Source organism: Zonotrichia albicollis, chromosome 25 (genome assembly GCF_047830755.1).
Source record: "Zonotrichia albicollis isolate bZonAlb1 chromosome 25, bZonAlb1.hap1, whole genome shotgun sequence".
Taxonomy (NCBI): domain Eukaryota; kingdom Metazoa; phylum Chordata; class Aves; order Passeriformes; family Passerellidae; genus Zonotrichia; species Zonotrichia albicollis.
The window spans coordinates 2161391-2179416 of record NC_133843.1 but is presented as its reverse complement, the minus strand read 5'-3'; the positions used below and the strand labels follow the sequence as shown (position 1 = coordinate 2179416).

Below are 18026 nucleotides of genomic sequence, written 5' to 3'. Positions count from 1 at the left end.
CCAGCAGGACCAGGCTGCCAGCTCAGAGTTACACAGCTCAGGCAAACTTTGATCCGGGCTGTAGTAAAGCTGGAGTAGATCTGTGGAAGCAACACAGACCCTTCCATCTGTTTCTGTAGTATTTGTCCGTGCCAGGTCTAATGCTAATGGGCTCCACCCACATCTGGATAATTTTACAATGACATTTAATGATTACTATTTATTAAATCATTAGTTATCACTACTATATCAACAATTACTAATTCTTGAAGTATCTACCCTACTCAAGCACTAATAAAGGTCACAACTTTGAAGTATATTTTACTACACTGAAGCCAGAAACCCACATTTCAGTATCTGTCAAGAATTTTTCTTCTGGAACATGTAACAGGTATGAATTCTCCCTGATCACAGTCATCCATCCTTCTGTAATTGCTACCATACAATCATTCTTTGGATGGTGTCATTTGATGGGATTGAGGAGAAGCATGATCAGTGATTTGGGTCAAAAGATCCGTTTTCAGTCATTTATTACTCACGATTTTGAGACTGTATCAGAAGGACATTATTTCATTTTATGGCTGCACTGCATTACCTGGTATTCTTACCAGATCATTTTCTAAATAGAACAGGTGGTTTTACTGCCAGAAAAATAAAGATATCATATTGTCACATATAATTTTAAGAGGCAAAAAACGTACCACAGGGATAATTAGTCTCACCCTCCCATGATTCCACCTAAGCAGCTCGTGAAAGACTGTTGTGGCAACATCGCCAAATGTCTCTAGATATATAAATTACACACATATGCCTATTTTTGTAAATGAGATTTGGGAATATCAGTAGCAATTGCATGGTGGAAATATTTAGCTCGTTTCAGAGGTTGTACTGTACTTGCACTGTCTGAACGTCCCCCAGCCCCAACACAAACGTGTCTGTATTTAATCAGTATCTGGATAACCACAATATTAATTTCCCTTTCTCGTTAAGTACTAGGAATATAGTTTTTATCTGTTTCTAAATGTTCTGTAGAACATCTAGTTCCTCCCTCAATCTGCATAATTTTTTTTATAATCATGAAGCACACACTGCAGCCAGACACTTTGCCCTCCTTTTCTTTTCTTTATGCAACAGATTTGGGATGAAATTTCCCCACTTTTCCCCCGAGGCAGAGCTAATTCCAGGACCAGGATGAAGTTTTACCCCAGCTCTCAGGGGTGCACTCCCAGCTGTGCCATCCCAGGCCATTCCTCCATCAAGTGCTCTGACAGCAAATGCCCCTCTCATTTTCTGTCCATGCATCTGTAGGGATGAGTCATTGGAAGATGCTCATCAATGTTTGCCATTATTTACAGTCCGACAAATCAATGTTTGCCATTGTTTACAGGCCAACATCGATCCCTATCAAACAACAGGGCAGACAAGTTGTGTTATGTAATTGATACGAACCACCCTGCCAAAATGCAGATTCCATTATTGGCATGTCTTCCTGCCTAAACGCCAGAAAGCTCCATAGATGAGCTCCTGTCACCTTGGAAACGTTCGGGAGGGAAATGCCAAGTGCCTGTGGAAGCGCAGCGTGCAGCCACACAGCGCAGGGAAGTGGCCAGCTCTGCTGCCTCCCCAGCTGATCCTGAGGTGCCACTGCAGGACTCCACAGAAATGCCTCTGAACTGAACCCTGGCAGGAAACAGCAGGGATTTCATTTGCATCTGCTCACTCCATTTCCCACTTTCTCCAGGATGGATCACTGTGGTCCAGAACCCACAAAATCTGGAAGAGCTACATCAAGCAAAGCCTTTTTTGTACATTTCCAGGAGCTTAAATCCTAAAGATTCACTGGCTTCCAGTTGATAGATGTAAGTTGTAGATTGAGAGATAAGAACTTGGCTGGAGAGCCATAATTTCCTTCAGAGGAACTGCAGATCTCTTCTTCCTTTCCTATCTATATCAGAGAGAAAAATCTACATTGTCTTTCCCTAAAAACACATTATTCACCTGACACAAAACCATGACCCTTGTTGATGTTGCTGTTATGAAATTGAAATAATTCAAACAGTTGTAAATTGGGACTGAAAAAATACCCTGAAGAAAAATATCACAAGAAACTGACAATCAGTGATATTTCCAGGTGTTCTTCTGAGTGTTTTCTTGAGAGGAAAATCCATGCTTGGATGTTTTTCATCCCAACTGGAGGAATGTGGGAACTGGCAGGTTCAGAGTTAACACAGTTATAACTATTCCAGATCTGCAGAGAGAGCTATACAGTTAATCACTGCATATTTTTAGCCTACATCTTGTAGCTTTAATCCTGCAAATGTCTGTATGTAATTTGTTTTATGTAATATGAATAGATGCCATAAAATCAAGATTCCACCATTTATAGAGCTAAGAATGTCTGTGTATTTCTCAAGATTGAGGACCTACAGCATAAATATGGGACAATGCACTGGTCACTGTGAGTAACTTACACTCCATAGTGTGTGTGCCAGTGGAAATAAATGCTCAGATTAGCAGCATGTGCTTGGGATCAAAACCTAGACCTTACTCTCATAGCAACGATAACAATTACAGAAATATTGCTTACAATTAAGGAACGTTTTCAACTAAATAAATCTGAGAATGCATCTGTCTCTGTGTACAGAGCAGGGTGTATTTTGGTGCAGATGATGTCTCAGTATTTTAATAACTGAATCCCTGGGAGTCTGTGAATAGCTGGGTTTCTCTGGCACGTCATCGAGGCCTAGTGCCAGGAGTGAGGGAGCTGCTGTGCTGTGGACCCAGCTGCACTGCTCCTTGACTTTGTCAAGGTAACACAAGGAGGAGAACAGAGAGGAAACCCAGTTAATCACCAGTTTAGATAGAATGGCCTGGGTTGGAAGGGAGCTCAAAGCTCACCCAGTGCCACCCCCTGCCATGGGCAGGGACACCTCCCACTACCCCAGGTGGCTCCAAACCCTGTCCAACCCAGCCTTGGACTCTTCAGGAATGGGGCAGCCCCAGCTGCTCTGGGCACCCTAAATCTGGTGCTGAACACTTGATACCAAACACACAGGCTCAGGAGATTCCACCCCAGGACAGAATATTCAAACTGGTTCATTTTATGAACACAGACATTCACTATGAGTATGTAAATCACTGAAATAACATCTAAAGGCTTTTCATGTAGTGATTTTGTGCTTATTTATAACAATTACAGAAGTTCATACAGAACCTCTAGAGCTGCAGTTGCTGTTGAAGCCAGAGGACCTATTCAGAATGTGACATAATAAATGGGCAGCATGAGCAGTACATGATTTCTGCTGTAATAACCTTTAATTAGTAACTAGTGGGGAAATGCTTTTGTTAGGATAGTACAGGCTTACTTCTGAAAAGACATTTGAGACAGATTCCTTTTGGATTAAAACTTGGAAACCTTCAGTATTCTAACATAACTGCTCCAGCCCCAAATCCACAGGACTTCACATTGCAGCAAGATTAAAGGGTTTTAATCATAATGCCACCAACTTGCTTAAAATTTAAAAATGTATTTGAATAAGCATTAAGCTGAAAGTTCACAGAGAATGTCTCTGGCTTTGGTTACCTGAAACCACCTGAACCAGATGTCCCAGACAGGCAGCACAGGTAGAGGTGCTCCCACCAGGGTAATTACTGACACTAATACGATGGAATTGTTAATGTCACTGTATTCCAAAGTGTAAATCATACTTCTAAAGAACGTGCAAAAAGCGCATCAGTGTTTCATATTCTAATCTGCCTCTGAGAATAAATAATGTCAACAATTGTCAAGTAGGAAAACTCCCCAGAGAGCTGCTCAAGATGGGTCAAACCTCAAGAACTCAATGATCTGAACAACTGCGAGGACCCCAGGGACATCGGACCCACACCCAGGGACCCCCGGACACCGGACCTGGAACCAGGGACCCCGGGCCTCGGACACCGAACCCCGGCCCTCGGACACCGGACATCAGCCCAGGGACCCCGGCTCTCGGACATCGAACGCCGGCCGTCAGACACCGGACCTGGAACCAGGGGACCCCGGCCCTCGGACACCGGACATCAGCCCAGGGACCCCGGCCCTCAGACACTGGACCCCGGCCCAGGGACCCCGGCCCTCAGACACTGGACCCCGGCCCAGGGACCCCGGCCCGTCCCGGCCCGCACCACCCCGCGGCCGGGGGGGGGACGCAGCGAGCCGCGCCGGCAGCGCCGCCCCGCGCCCGCGGCAGTTCGGGGGCGGATCGCGGCCGTGCGTGCGCGGCGCCCCCGCGCGCGGTGGTTGGCGCCGTTGCCGTGGCAGCGCGGGCGGCGCGGCGGGCCCGGGCCGTGAGGAGCCGGGCCGGGGGTGAGCGCGGTGAGCCCTGAGGGGACAGCGCCGTGAGGGGACAGCGCCGAGAGGGGACAGCGCCGAGAGGGGACAGGGCCGAGAGGGGACAGCGCCGGGAACACCGACACTGCCCCGGGGTGTCCTGTGGGAGGGCTCGGGCCTGTGCTGTACATCTCGGCCTAATTTACCCCAAACTTTGTTCTTTGGGAGTTGGAGCCACACAACCTCACAACGCAGGGGTTTGGCTGGAGGCGTTGGGGCCGCTGCTGCATTGGCTGCGTTTGATGTTTGTGCCACTTCTTAGTGCCACCAACATCCCTGTATCAGTAGCCAAGCGTAGGAATCCTACTTGGCTTTAAGGTGGTTTCTATCATTTACTCATTCTTCCATACTTCAAATCCTGGGGTTTGTTTTCTCTGCTCCTTAACTGGAGAAAATAGATGCTCTTTTGTTGTTGATTCTTCTTGAGTTCTGCAGAAGGATTTACATAAACGCACTCAAAGATGAGCCACCTTCGTTAAAATTAATCATATGTCCAAGTCCTTCTGTGGGTAAGATGTGAAATGCTCAACCATGTGGTAATAACTCATTCTAGATGACATGCAGAATTTACTGCATTCTAATAAATTGTAACAACATTTGGGAAGAGTTTGCTTTGCATTGGAGAACTCCACAAGGCTCAAGAACAAATAATGTTTGTTGGAGTTGTGCCCAAATAATCTGGGGTAAAATCATGGTGTAAGTGGATAAAATACATTCAGAAAGTTTGTTTTATTAGTGAGTTGATTGTTAAAAGAAAAAAAAAGGCAGAGTCTTTGCTTTTCACTAAGAGATTTATTATAGTTGATACTCAAAGTGTGTAACTAGCACAGAGATATTGTATCCAGTCATTTCACATGCATTAAATGCATACTGAATGCTGTGAATTCACTCCTGAGATAGTCACCACTACTGCAAGTTGTTGGATATTTAATGTGGAAAACATGTTCTTTTTTTTATTCAGCCTGGTCATTTGGAAAGAACTGTCACCATGGAAGACCAGGAGATCAGTTTTAGTGAGGGAGAACAGCAAATGTCTCCTCTAGTGTTCCTAGAGGAGGAGGAAGAAAGACAAGAGGAGGAAGAAGAAAAGGAAGAGGAAAGCAAAGAAAGAGAAGAAGAGGAAGAAGAAAAAGAAAGGCTAGAAGAGGAAGAAGGGGAAAGACAAGAAGAGGAAGAAGGAGAAGAAGAGGAGGAAAAAGAAAGAGAAGAAGAGGAAGAAGAACAAGAAGAGGAAGAAGAGGAAGAAGAAAGAGAAGAAGAGGAAGAAGAACAAGAAGAGGGAGAAGAAGAGGAAGATGCAGCTGATCAGCTCTTTGACTTGGAAAAACACTGGGAAGGTGAAAATGAATTGTTTTGATAACTCACAAAAAACTGACATTAATGTAAACTTAATGTAAGATAAACATGTTAGATCATTGGCCAGAACCTGACAATACATTATCCTCCCTTGTGCCCCTCCCTATTCTTGTCTGGGATTTTCCCACATAAATGGGATTCTTGGTGACACTTCCACTTGAAGGCAGAGAACATTCTCCTGTTCTTTTGCAGGTGTATCATAGTCCTGTGTGTTTTGTCATATGAATTTTTTAATGTACACTGCAGTAATGCTATAAAATGTCACGTCTGATTCTCCACACTGTGACTTGACAGCAAATATAGAAAGCTTTTAAAATTTTAAAATTCAAAGTCTCTTTATTAAGCTGTTGTTTCAATATCTGCTAGAATATGAGCTGGAAGAAGAGCTGGATGTTGGTGACAAGATGGAAAACAAGGACACTTTTGAAGAGGCTGGAGACCAGTCTGATTCTACCATGTAAATACTTTGTTCCAGTTCAAACAGAATTTCCTCAGTGGTGCTGAGTGATCAGCTGTGTATGACATGGCTTAAACTAGTTTAAAATGTTCCTGTTCAATTGTAAACTATTGTTCAGGAACACTAAAATTGCAAAGCCAAGGTGGGATTGAGAGGAGCCCCAGGCATTTTAAAGCAAAGACACATCATTAGTGCTTTCAATGAGGGTATAAATGTTCAAATTTAGATATCCAATACTGAAAATCCTGGCTTGAGTCTATGCATGCAAACTTCCTGTGCTGTTTGTGTTCATTTTCTTCATTATTTATAATGTTCTTATTTATAAGTTCTGCTAGAATAAAACAAAAGCAGGAATGTAAGGATGTCAGACAAACTTCAGTTTCACATTGTTTCTTTTTTGGTTGTGTGTTCCAAGTCAAAGGCAAAGCTCAGAACACTCTTTGGGCAAAACTGGTACCATTCAGCCTCTGAAGTCTGCAGACAGAATTCACTTATCAACCTCACTGAGAAGCCTCCAATTGTTCAATGACAAAGTCAAGGAAAAGAAACTGATGGTCCAAAAAACCAGGTTAGTGTTTAATAAACATAATCCATCAGCACAAATCCCCAGCCAATACTGAGATACTGTGTCCATCATAAATACTGGAGTTTATAGAACTGTGTATCTGACAGGAGTCCTGGCTGTGAATCTTGCCCCCAGAAAAAGAGTTTTACTGAGAAAAGAACCTACAGAACATAACTGGTGTGTTTGTTTCTTGCAGTGACACGCTGAGTGCCTGTCGGCTGCGGAGCAAGATGCTGGCAAAGCAGCTGGATCATGTAGACATGGAAATAGAGAGAGAGGAGGAGGCTGGCAATGTGTAGGTAGAGAGTATTTCTGGATACCAAGGATTACAGGCATCCACTATCTTCATCTGTGTGTAATTAATGAGATAAGAGCAGGAAGAGGTGGAAACTTGGGAATGGGTAGGAAAGAGGCATATATTTTAAAATGTAACAACAGGTACTATGTCAGCCTAGCCCACTGCTGTCAATCGTGTCAGTCTTCTATTCAGTCTGATGAATCAAGGTGCTGTGACACTCCTGGAGGTCATGGCTTTGCTTCTGGTGATTATTCAGTCAGGATTTCTATATATGTGTGCGTATTTATTTTTATAAATGCACACATACATGTGCCATTCCTTTCTTGTGTTGTTCTGGAATGCAGGAATGCCTTTCAGGAGTAGCTCTGCATACAGGAGCTGCTCTGAAACACTTGTGCTATCAAGTGGGAGGCAATTTACTGTACTCTTCACATTTGGTTTAAATAGAAAGCAGTGGGTGGCTTGTGTACCAGGAGCCAGAGGCTTGTGAACAAACTTTGCAGCTGCATTTCTAACCTGTGTTAATCTCCAGGTTAGAGCAGCAATGAATGAGAGAGGAAGGCAGGTTAACTGCCAGAATGGCAGAGCTGCTTAAACAAAACTGATGAGCTGATGCAAATGAGCCTCCTGAGGTGGTGCAAGTGGGATTTCAGAGACAGTAACAAATCCCAGCAAAGACAGAAAAGCAGTGCAGTGTTTATCCTTATGATGGGTCACATGGAGAGGTCTGGATATGGAAAAAATAGCAATTCTCCCAATCTCTTACATTTAGCAAGTGTCTAGTGGAGTGAGATAGATTGATAGATTCCCGGCCTCTGAAGTTCAAGAACTTTGTGTTATAGCAATAATGCAAATCCTGGCTACCATTAGCACTGCCAATGCCAATAGAGAAATGTTGAATTTAGAGTAGCTGCAGGTAGAAGATCCAATTTTCATTTAGAGGATGGGAGTTTATGTTGAGCATAGTCAGGCCACTGTGGATCCTGTAGCACACTGTCTGCTAGTTCTCCTGGGGAGAGAGGGAAAATAACTGTGTGGGAATGCTGCAGTTGTAGGCTAAGTGTATGGAATATTGTAGTACCATTTTAAAAGCGAGCTCAGTCTAGGTTCTCTCGGTTCACCTACGCTTATCTTCATGAATAATACTACTTTTATCAGTTGGAGAAGTGAATAGTTGCATTAAGCCACTGGTCAGTGCTTTTGAAATTCTCATCTGTTCCTTTCAACCGGTGTGTAAGAGTTTAAAGAAAGCTCTGCCTCAAGAATGGACACTTAGAAGGTTAAACAAGAGGCTGCATGAATTGCTGGCATTCTGCTGAATAAATCTGAGCCTTAGAGCTGTGCTTTGTTCTTGCTGACCTTGCAAGGGGGGCTCTGTTCACATCTCTTCCTGACGGGCTCTGTCTGCCTGTGCAGCGCAGCCGTGTCCCGCCTGCAGGCCGTCAGCAGCCGCCTGTGCGCCGAGCTGGAGAGAGAGAGGGAGCTGGAGCTGAGCCTTGCTCTGACACTCAAACAAAACCTGTAAGTGAGGCCATGAAGAAAGTGTGCAGGGAATCTTTATTACCTTCTTCATACGCTCTTGGATGGATTCAAAAGTTAATCAATAGAGAAATTGCTTGTAAATACTGAACTACATCAATCCAGATCTGTTGCAGTGTGTTGCAATGTCCTGTTTTACCTTCTCCCTTCCCCCTCGCCCCTCGCTGAGTGTGCCCTGTCAATCAGGCTAACATACCAGCAAGGCGTCGTGTGATAGGTGTCCCCAGTCCCTTGAGACCCTGCCCCTTCACCTGGTTGGTGGCTCACCTGTCCCCTCCCTTTCCCCTGCCCTGAGCTTAAAATGTTAATGAGACCATGCGGCCTCTATTCTGTTGGAGGAATTGTCCCAGTGCAGACCTCTGCACCCATGGAATAAACATCTGGATATAACCCTCTAGCAGAATCCACTCCCTTTCTTATCTTCACCATCGCCAGAAGCTCTCTCCTGAGGTAAACGGAGTCCTGACAAGCCTGGACTTGCTCAGTGCCCTGCTGCAATCTCCACCAGCCAAGGTATCTCTGGGGTAAAGCACCACAGTGCTGCCTTTGGCCCAGCAGCGAGGGTCAGAACTGGCCCAGGCACCATCTAACTGGTTATATTGGGATTCATATTCCAATCCAGATCAACTTTTAGCCTGCATGGTTCATCCCTTACCAAGCTGGATGATGTGGCTCAGAACCCAAGTTTGCTTTGCACATGTAAATCAAGTTTTGATTTTATTATGAGAGGTGCATAAATTGTGACCTATACAGGTCTCATTTGAAATGTAAAATAAGATGGACTAAAGTAAATCTGTCTGTGCATGAGCATAAATACTTGTCATTTATGCCTCTTAGTGGTTTTATAGGGCATAAAGGAAAAGATAGGAAATGAGCATGATGGAGACATTGTAGCAATACTGTGTATTTTTATGCCAAGCTAATACTGCCGTTGTAATTGATTGTTCACACATAATAAATTACTTCTTTATATCAGACAGAGTAAAACTGCTTTTGCAGGAGGCAACAGGTGAGTGTGTTTATATTTTGGTACCACAGGTACATCAAAGGAGGAACACAGGCATGAGCTTCTAGCTGTGATTAGCCAAGTGGTTAAGCAGGATACAGTGTGTTCTGCTGCAGTGTTGTGTAATAGCTTTAAAATGCTTGACTTGTTTATTGTGTGATTAGCAATACACAGAACAGATTAATGTACTCAGCTCTATCATATCTGGTTCCTTCAGCAAAGCACAGAAGAATAAAAGCTGTGGCCTGTCTCTGAAGTTATTTATTGTTGAAGGAAAAGCTATTTTTAGAATTTTTCTTGATTTTCATGTTTTCATCTAGGTAAATGGGAGAAACAAAAACTTGAGGTTTATTTTTTTACCTTTTTTTTGACCAATATTTTTGATGTCTTTGAAAGGAATATTGTATTAGATATGAGCCTTAGTCTGTGTCAGTAAAAGAGTTTGATTCAAAATATGTTTGTAAATATTAAAAGAAAACATGGTTACATGTTTATTTCCCCCATAGAGCCTTCCCTACTCAATTTATCACCTTAAAGTGAAAGAATATCAGTATCCCAGTGAAAACAATTCACACTTCTTTTTAAAGGCTTGAGATGTGGCAGATAGAAACTGAACAGGAAAAACACGACATCCTCCATGAAAAACTTCAAAAAGATGAGGAGGAGCTACAGATGCAATACCAGGAGGAGAGAGAAGTGAGGATTTGGAAGGAAAAAATAACAGCCCTGCAAGCAGAAGGAACACGTCGGACTCGAGAGAAGTAAGAGCCTCAAAGTCAGAGCCTGCTGCCTTTCTTGTTTTATTTTCAGCCAGTTCTCTGCTGCAGGTGCTGAGTTTAGCTGGTTCAGATACTGCTGCTACTGTGTGTCTTAGCTGGGTGAGCTTCAGGAATATTTGATGAGGAAATGGAATTAAAATAAGAATTGGCCATAGCCTTGCAGTTATGCAAGTAAAGATTTCTGATCTATGGGAAAAAACGGAATGAAAATGAAAAAACTACAAATGCAGGGGGTTTTATCATAGGAAATGAGGTTTATTGGGTCAGACTAACTGCATGTGTCTGCAGTGCTGTTGGCCTCCAGGACCTTCTGGGCCTATGAGTCCATTGAGATTTCCTGGAACAGAAGCAGACACCAAAAAGCACAAAAGTGCTCTCCAAAAGCAGAGCAAAATTGTGTCAGTCTGTGGCTTTTGTGAAGTTTATCACTTTGTCTGTAACGTGGGGAATGTGGAGAGTGGACAAATGTCCTAATTTCAGCACATATTAATGAACTCCCCAACCCCACCCTGAGGTCTCATTGTGCTGGAATTGAATTTTCCCTAGTCCTGCTGCAGCTGTTGGTTTGTCTGTTTTGCAGAAGAGAGAAGGGAGCCCAGAGGGAACGTGAAGAAAGAAATAAAAAACTCCTTGAGGATGCCAAAAGGAACCATGAGAAAGCAGTCTGCTTCCTGAGGCAAAGCATGGCCAGGTGGGGCTTCACTCCCTTCCTGTTGGGCATTCTCTGCTGGGCAAGGCTTTATCCCCCAGTCTTTGAAAAATAATGATTTTTCTCTAAATTGTATTTTCTGTTTCACCTGGAAATCTTGTGCCAGGTACAGTGTGGTGAGGCATTGAGATCTTTTAGGGCAAAAAGGATGTGGAAAGAAGAAAATCCACTCAGTGTCCTGTCATGGCCTCCACATTCCCTGGAGTCTCTGACCTTGGAGGCCCTGATGATGATTTGAAGCATTTTATCTGTATATGTGCCATTAACTGAAGTAGTACAGCTAAAATCCAGGTTTGAAACCTGCCCTGTGCCATTCTATGTCCTCTGAGAAATGTGGTAAAAAAGCATCAATGGATTGATGGGCCATTTCCTTGTGCTGCTGCTCTGGCTGATTTTAAATTAGATGTTCCTTCATAGGTTGATGTTTGTGTTATTACTCTGGTGTTGAATTATTTTGCTGCTGAAGAAATGGAACATTCGTTACTTATTTTTATATATATGTAAATATATCTTAATATATAAATAATAGGACTTAATTGTAAAATGATTGAAATAATTGTACTGTTTCTATGCTGTTTTATTTTTTATTAGATGGTGTGTACAAACTGATCATAATTAAGAAGAACAAAATCAAATTGTTTTTTTTTTCTTGACAAATATATCAAACATATCAATCCTAATTGTTTTTATGGTTTCCTATTATATTTACTGGAATATTCCCAGGTTTGACTCCTGCCCACATATTTCCAACTTGTAGAGTTCTCAGGGTTTATTTTTAGTGTGGGTACATGTGCTTGGCTTCTAAAAGTTTGCTACATAAGGTTTAGATACTGCTTATATGAGCAACACCTGAATTCTTTATTTTAGCAGCCAGTCATATGTCATAACATGAAACACATTCTTCATATCCAAAAGTTTTTAAAAAATTAAAGTTGTTGAGCAAAATATTTGAAAACCTGTTGGCACTTGGAGCTCGAGCAGCGCCGTGTTTGGGGGAGCTGCAGCTGCTCCCTGTGCCCACAGCAGTGCCCACCAAGCAGGGCTGTGCAGCAGCAGTGGCTGCTGGCAATTACTCCCTGGCAGCTCAGCCATTCTATTACCCAGAGCTTTCCAGGATGAGAGCCTGAAGGATTTTACTTTGCTTACAGAATTCATGAACAAAATGCAAAGGAAGAAGCGAAAGCTCAGGAGCATATGGAGAGAAGGATCCAAGCTGTGCTTTCCCTGAAAACCAGCATCACTTCCAACAGGGTACTGCTGCTGGGCTGGGGTGGCAATGAAGTCACTGCCTCCTGATGCTCAGTTCTCCTTGCAGAGCTGTGTGGGGATTTTTGATCACATCACTGACCAAACCCCTTGAAACTGGGGGGAATTTAACCCTGGCAGGGATCTGTGTGGGCAGGTTTTGACATTCTGCTGATGCAGTTTATTCTGTCAACAGTCTAGTTGTTCTGGGAGGGGAACTCTCTGGGAAATAATGCATGCTAAAAAAAGTTCTCTGGAAGTTCAGCCAGAAGGATTTCCAGTTATTTGGATCCCAATGCAGAAATATTCCACATGGAAAAAACATATGGAAGAAAAACAGTTATTTGAGAATTTAAATAGTATAAATTAGGAATTTCTGAGCTATGCTGCTTTGCTTTTCTATTTCTGTTCTGTAGGATATGAGGGAATGATCTTAATTTAAACCTGATTTGTTTAGAACTGTTATCTTTTCATATTCCTTCACTGAGCAGCATTCCAGGGGCAGGCTGGAAGGATAGAGAAGTAGCTTGGACCCAGTCAGAGCTTTCTGCATCTCAGCACCCCATGGCTACAGAGAATATTACAGACAATACCTTCTGCTTCAGAGACATCCCCCACAAAGGGATACTTGGATAAGGGGACCAGCATTAGATCCTCTGTTTTATATTCTTTAATATGTGAATCAAACATGTAACTGGTTTGTGTGACTCTCATAGGAAAAGCTCCAAACTCTCCAGGTTTTGAACAAAGCAAAGGCCTTGGAGGCAAAGAAGGAGGAGATGAAGATGAGGGAGGCCATCCAAGCAGAAGGAGGCAATGTTATCAAGAAAATTTTTCTCCATAAACGACAGCAAGAACAGGAGAAAAGGAAAGAGTGAGTGTCATATCCACATCAAACTGTGCCTGCTCCCTGGAGCTCAGTCAGGTCCTGAGGGCAGAACATCTCTGATGGTGCTGGAGGGGGTGAGCTCCCTCTCCCACTCTGTGTGACACTGGCTCAGTCTGTTCCTGAGCCCTGAACTCTGCCCAGGGCTGCTCTGAGCTCCAGAGCCCCGTGGGTGTTCTGTGATCGACTCCTCCACGAGGGGAGTGCAGTGACCCCAAACTGGAAAGCTGAAGTAACTGTCCCTCTTCCTCCCCTGAACACTGTGAAAGTCTGTATCAGCCTTCTAAAACACTGTAGCTGAGTATATTTAGTCTGCAAAAATGTATAAACAGCCTCTGAATCACTTGGTGTCTTGGCAGAAATTACCACTGAACCCAACTTGCTATTTAGCTAAAAGGCTCCAAGGCACTGAGTTGTAGTTAATATTATTGTTAAATAACCATAGTTGGGTTAATATTTCTTACAACTTTGGATTACAGAGCTTTTAGAGAACAGCAGAAGTCAAGAAAAATGGAGATTGTGTCTCGAATTTTGCAAGAAAGAGCTCCTGCTCACAAGCAGAGCAAAAGTCAGTCCCCTGCTAAGGCCATTAAGGCTCGTGGTAAACTTGAGGATCCTTTACTGCAGAGCAGGAAAGCCTGGCAAAGTGAGGAGACCTGCAAACATGCAGATGGAGAAATATCAGAGGTAATCAAAGGCCTAGGAAACAACTCTCTTCACATTGTCTTGTTTTGTTTTGTTAAACCTGCAGGTCATTGAATTCTGTTTAAAAATAGCACAGGCTACAACCAAACATGAGACAGTAGAGAGCAAGTGGAGAGGAATTTCCCCATTAGATCTCTTAATATCTGTTAGTTTCCTTTTTCTTGAAGGAAATAAAGTGACTTTTAATGTAAAATTTTGTCTGTATTCAGTGTTTTAAGAGGGGATTGGCCTAAGTTGGCAGCTTTGACCTCTGAGACAAAGGCCAAGAGGCAAAAAGCCAAAGACTGTAATTTTTGTGTTCAAAGATCTCCTCAGAAATTGATAACTGTTGAAGTAACTGTAATTTTTAACTGTATCTTCAAAACTTGTGTTCTTCCCCAAAGCTGGGGTGGTCTCCATTAGTTCATTCCTCAGCTGGGGAGGGAACTGCTTCCCAAGGAGAGAGTTGTGAGGACACAGCCCAGGATGTGCTCCAGGAAAGTGGTGATGAGGACACAGAGAGGGACAAGACCCTGCTGGTACCTGAGTTCCCAGGACTTTGGAATCTGGAATTTGACTTGCACAAGGTAAATGTTGTGATGTCTCCTGTTAGAAACAGAAAAGAACCTTGCTTGAAACCAATAATTGTGTATTTTGCAGTTAAAATGCAGACATGATGTTATTACATAGATGCAGAAATTCAGATGTGAGAATATCATCAGTCATTGCTGTTTGACACTGTTCTGGAGGAGTTTGTGCTCTCAAAGAGAAAACAGTGCTTTAGGTTTCGTTCAGAAATCTGTGAAGACATAAATCACATTATGTTTACTTCTTTGAATTTAAAAAAACTTCAGAATCCATCAAAAAGAAATCATGTCAGTACATATTCCTAGACCAACAGAGAAGCACTGGACCATGACTGAAACATTCCAGTGAAGTCAGCTGATTTTTTTCTCAATGTTTAATAAGTTGAGAAGAAAATAAAACCCTTAAAGTGCAGAAAAGCTAATTCTGCCATGAAAAACATGATTTTCTAGTATTGGGTGATGAGAAACTGCAGAACAGACAGCTGAGAATCCATTAAATTCTTCATGTTGAGGTTGGGATGCTGAGTTTGACTGGAGAGAGCCAGACAGGTTCTGGAAGATTCCTTTTGCAGATTTTTCTACTGGAGCTGCAGATTCTGTGCTCACACACAGATCTGGTGGTTTTCTGCATGTTCCTTTTTAGGTGGCCAAAATTGAAGATCCAACACAGTTGGCTCTCAGGACAATAAGGACACAAATGGCTAAGAAAGAAAAGGAGAAACTCCAGACTGGAATTCTTTACAAGCAAAGTGTGCCTGCTCAGGAGCACAAGGGCTGTGCTTTCCACAGCAAACCCAGCTGCATTCATTTCAAGGTCAGTGGCCATTCTGCATGGAATTGTACAGAGCAATCTGCTGGAGCTACATCCCAATGTCTTCATCAAAAATCTGTTGCAACTTTCAATAGGTTTGTAGTGAAATTTGAAACTGCTCTTGCCTTTTTCTCTAACAATCTTTTTGTTAAGTGGTAGATTAAATAAATTACTTATTTTTACTATCTGAACTATAATTACTTCATTTTTTAGGGGAGGTTAAATACTGTCAGAAAGGTGAGCTGATTATCAAAGCTCCTGTTGGATTGTGTTGTCTTCTTTGAAGGGCAGCATGACTGTACTTGTATATTGTTTGTAAATACATTATTACTGTAAAATAATGTCCTTAAAGAAGTGGTGACTGCCATGCAGGTAAATCTCAGTTAGTTCACAGAACTGTCAATAACTCAGACCATGAATGTGACATCATGTCTCTGACACTCACCTGGTGTGTTTGGCTTCCCAAGGATTTTGATGTTGGTCAAATCTACAAAAAGAAGATAATTTTGACAAATGCATCCTACAGTGTTAATTACTGCAGGCTGGTGGGAATCAGTGAATGTCTCAAGGACTCCATCAGTGTTCAGTAAGTAAATTCACTGCAGATTTGTTTTGCCTTTGTACCTAAAGAACCCAGTTCTGCAGCAACTGAAATTTCTGCTTGTCATGGGTTAACCCTGCAGGCAGAGAAACTCCACAGAGCAGCTCCTCACTCCCTCCTCAGTGGGATGGGGGGCAAAAAAGTCAAACTTGTGGCTTGAGATAAACACAGTTTAATTCAACAGAGAAGGAAGGGAAAAATTAATGAAATAAAGGAAATCAATCTCAGAGCAAAGAACACTTCAACTGCAATCCTGTGGTCTTTCCCATCAATCTATTCCTGTAATCCTGCTGCCAGGTTATGTAATGAAGCACTGTGTCTACTTGGGAGATTGCAAATTAGTCTCAGTTTAACTATATTGATAATTTTATCTCACTGTTTATAAATAAACAAAAGGAGGTATCCACAACATGTTTCTTTGTAAGAATTCAGACACCAGCTCTCTCTGGAGCTGGACTGAACTTTTGAATATATAAAAGGCAAGTTGTGAAAAGTAGTATTTCTCTAAAAATTGAAGTAGTGAAAAGAATTTATTTAACTGGAATTCTATGAATTCTAAAAGTGAAAAAATGTGAAAGTTCCTGTGTGTGAGTGAAGCTTATGGACAAATAGGAGACATGGAGGTGAATTCCTTTGGCTTACAGAGAAGTTCAGGTTTCAACCCTTCTGCTGGCCTGGAGAAGGCTCCTGTGGGACAGCTTAGTGACACCCCAGGGAATAAATGAGTCGTTTCACCCCTGTAAATCATTTCATCTCCAGAGCTCCTCTCCCAGCTCACTGCCCACTGTCCTTGTGGGGATAAACCACCCCTGGAATTTCTGGATCATCTGATAAGGACAGGATGCCCCAAGGGGAAGCCATTCCTTGCCCACTTTGTCCCCAGCAGAGTCCCCAGGGATGTGAACAGAGAGTTCCTGACTGAACAACATCCCTGGAGAGCTGGAAAGTCTGGGTCCAGCTGCTCCAGAGGTGTGGAGCTCTTCATTCCCAGCCTGGGGAGGTGGATGATTGAGCAGGACACAGCAGAGCCCTTCAGCTCCTAAACCTGCTCATGGTTGGTTCAAAATCACGTGTGGGGATTTAATTTTGACCCACTTACACGTGTCTAATTTCTGGGACAAAGCCTGAAGCTGCTAATCCGACAAAATGAGGGTTTCCTGCTCTCAAAGATTGATTTTTTTCTCTCATTTAGTATGTTGGACAATTGCATATGGTAATCAACACCACTGGTTTTTCACCAAAAATTAAACAATGCTTTTTGAAAGGCCTAAGTCTTTCCTTGCTGTAATTGCCTTTCAAAGTATTCTCCAAATATTAAGAGTTGTGAATGATTTTTCAATGTCTGATAAATTAATTAACATTTTAAAATTCAATTGGTTACCCTTACATTTGCCAGCAGGACAGCTACCAAAAATAATCTAAGATTTTATTCTCCATTTTCATGTTATTTATAATTTGATCAGCAGAGCACAGACCTGTGGACACTGATCTCTATAAAGCTTATCTCTGGTAGAACCAGACATAAATTGTTGGTTACAAAATAGTTTTGCCAAGTATTTTGAAAACACCCAGCAGATCTTGTCATGGTGTCACTGTCCTGGAAATCAGTGCCCAGGTTTTACAGACAGCACCTGGGAGCTGTTATCAGTGACAGGGCTGGATTTGCTGATAAAAAGCTTTATCCCAGTGCTTCAAATGAGCAGCATTCCACCCCATGGAGCCTCTCCTTAGCACAGTGGCTCTGTGTGGGTTTCTGTGTCTGACACTTTGTGATTTAAATCAGAACTATTTTATCAAGGTAACATTTGAAATAAAGAACCATTCCTTCAAGTTCTCCTCAGGAGAAACTGCCAGGATCTGTTCAGCAGGTCAGCATGCAAGTGCTTATTCCCTGTCTGCATTTTAAGCTCCTAAATTCTGAAGTGTTTTCCTTTCTGAAAAAGTTTCATTTTGCTTAGGTTTGAGTTGAATTTTGTTTTGATAAAGCTGTGAAGGGCGAGTGTGTTCCATGTCTGCCTTGGCTTAGGGGCTCCCATGGCTGACAGCACTTCCTTATCTCCTCTGGCTGCTCTGCCAGGCTCCAGGGGTGCCTCAATCATTTCATTTACAGTGCAGCTGGGAGATGTCTTGTCTTCTGCTGGGCATTTTCCCTGCC

General features: G+C 42.6%; 1 protein-coding gene across 1 annotated transcript in view; it reads left to right on the top strand.

Moving 5' to 3' along the window:
• Nucleotides 1-4191: 4191 nt before the first annotated feature.
• CFAP74 (cilia and flagella associated protein 74) overlaps nt 4192-18026 on the top strand; it is a 42999-nt gene continuing 29164 nt past the window's right edge. The window contains exons 1-14 of the mRNA XM_074558428.1: nt 4192-4333; nt 5310-5685; nt 6071-6161; nt 6577-6729; nt 6923-7021; nt 8441-8545; nt 10157-10330; nt 10929-11039; nt 12206-12308; nt 13019-13176; nt 13668-13875; nt 14277-14459; nt 15103-15273; nt 15738-15856. Coding sequence (XP_074414529.1) covers nt 5337-5685; nt 6071-6161; nt 6577-6729; nt 6923-7021; nt 8441-8545; nt 10157-10330; nt 10929-11039; nt 12206-12308; nt 13019-13176; nt 13668-13875; nt 14277-14459; nt 15103-15273; nt 15738-15856 — 2024 coding nt within the window. The 5' untranslated portion in view covers nt 4192-4333; nt 5310-5336. The remainder of the gene's footprint in view (nt 4334-5309; nt 5686-6070; nt 6162-6576; nt 6730-6922; nt 7022-8440; nt 8546-10156; nt 10331-10928; nt 11040-12205; nt 12309-13018; nt 13177-13667; nt 13876-14276; nt 14460-15102; nt 15274-15737; nt 15857-18026) is intronic.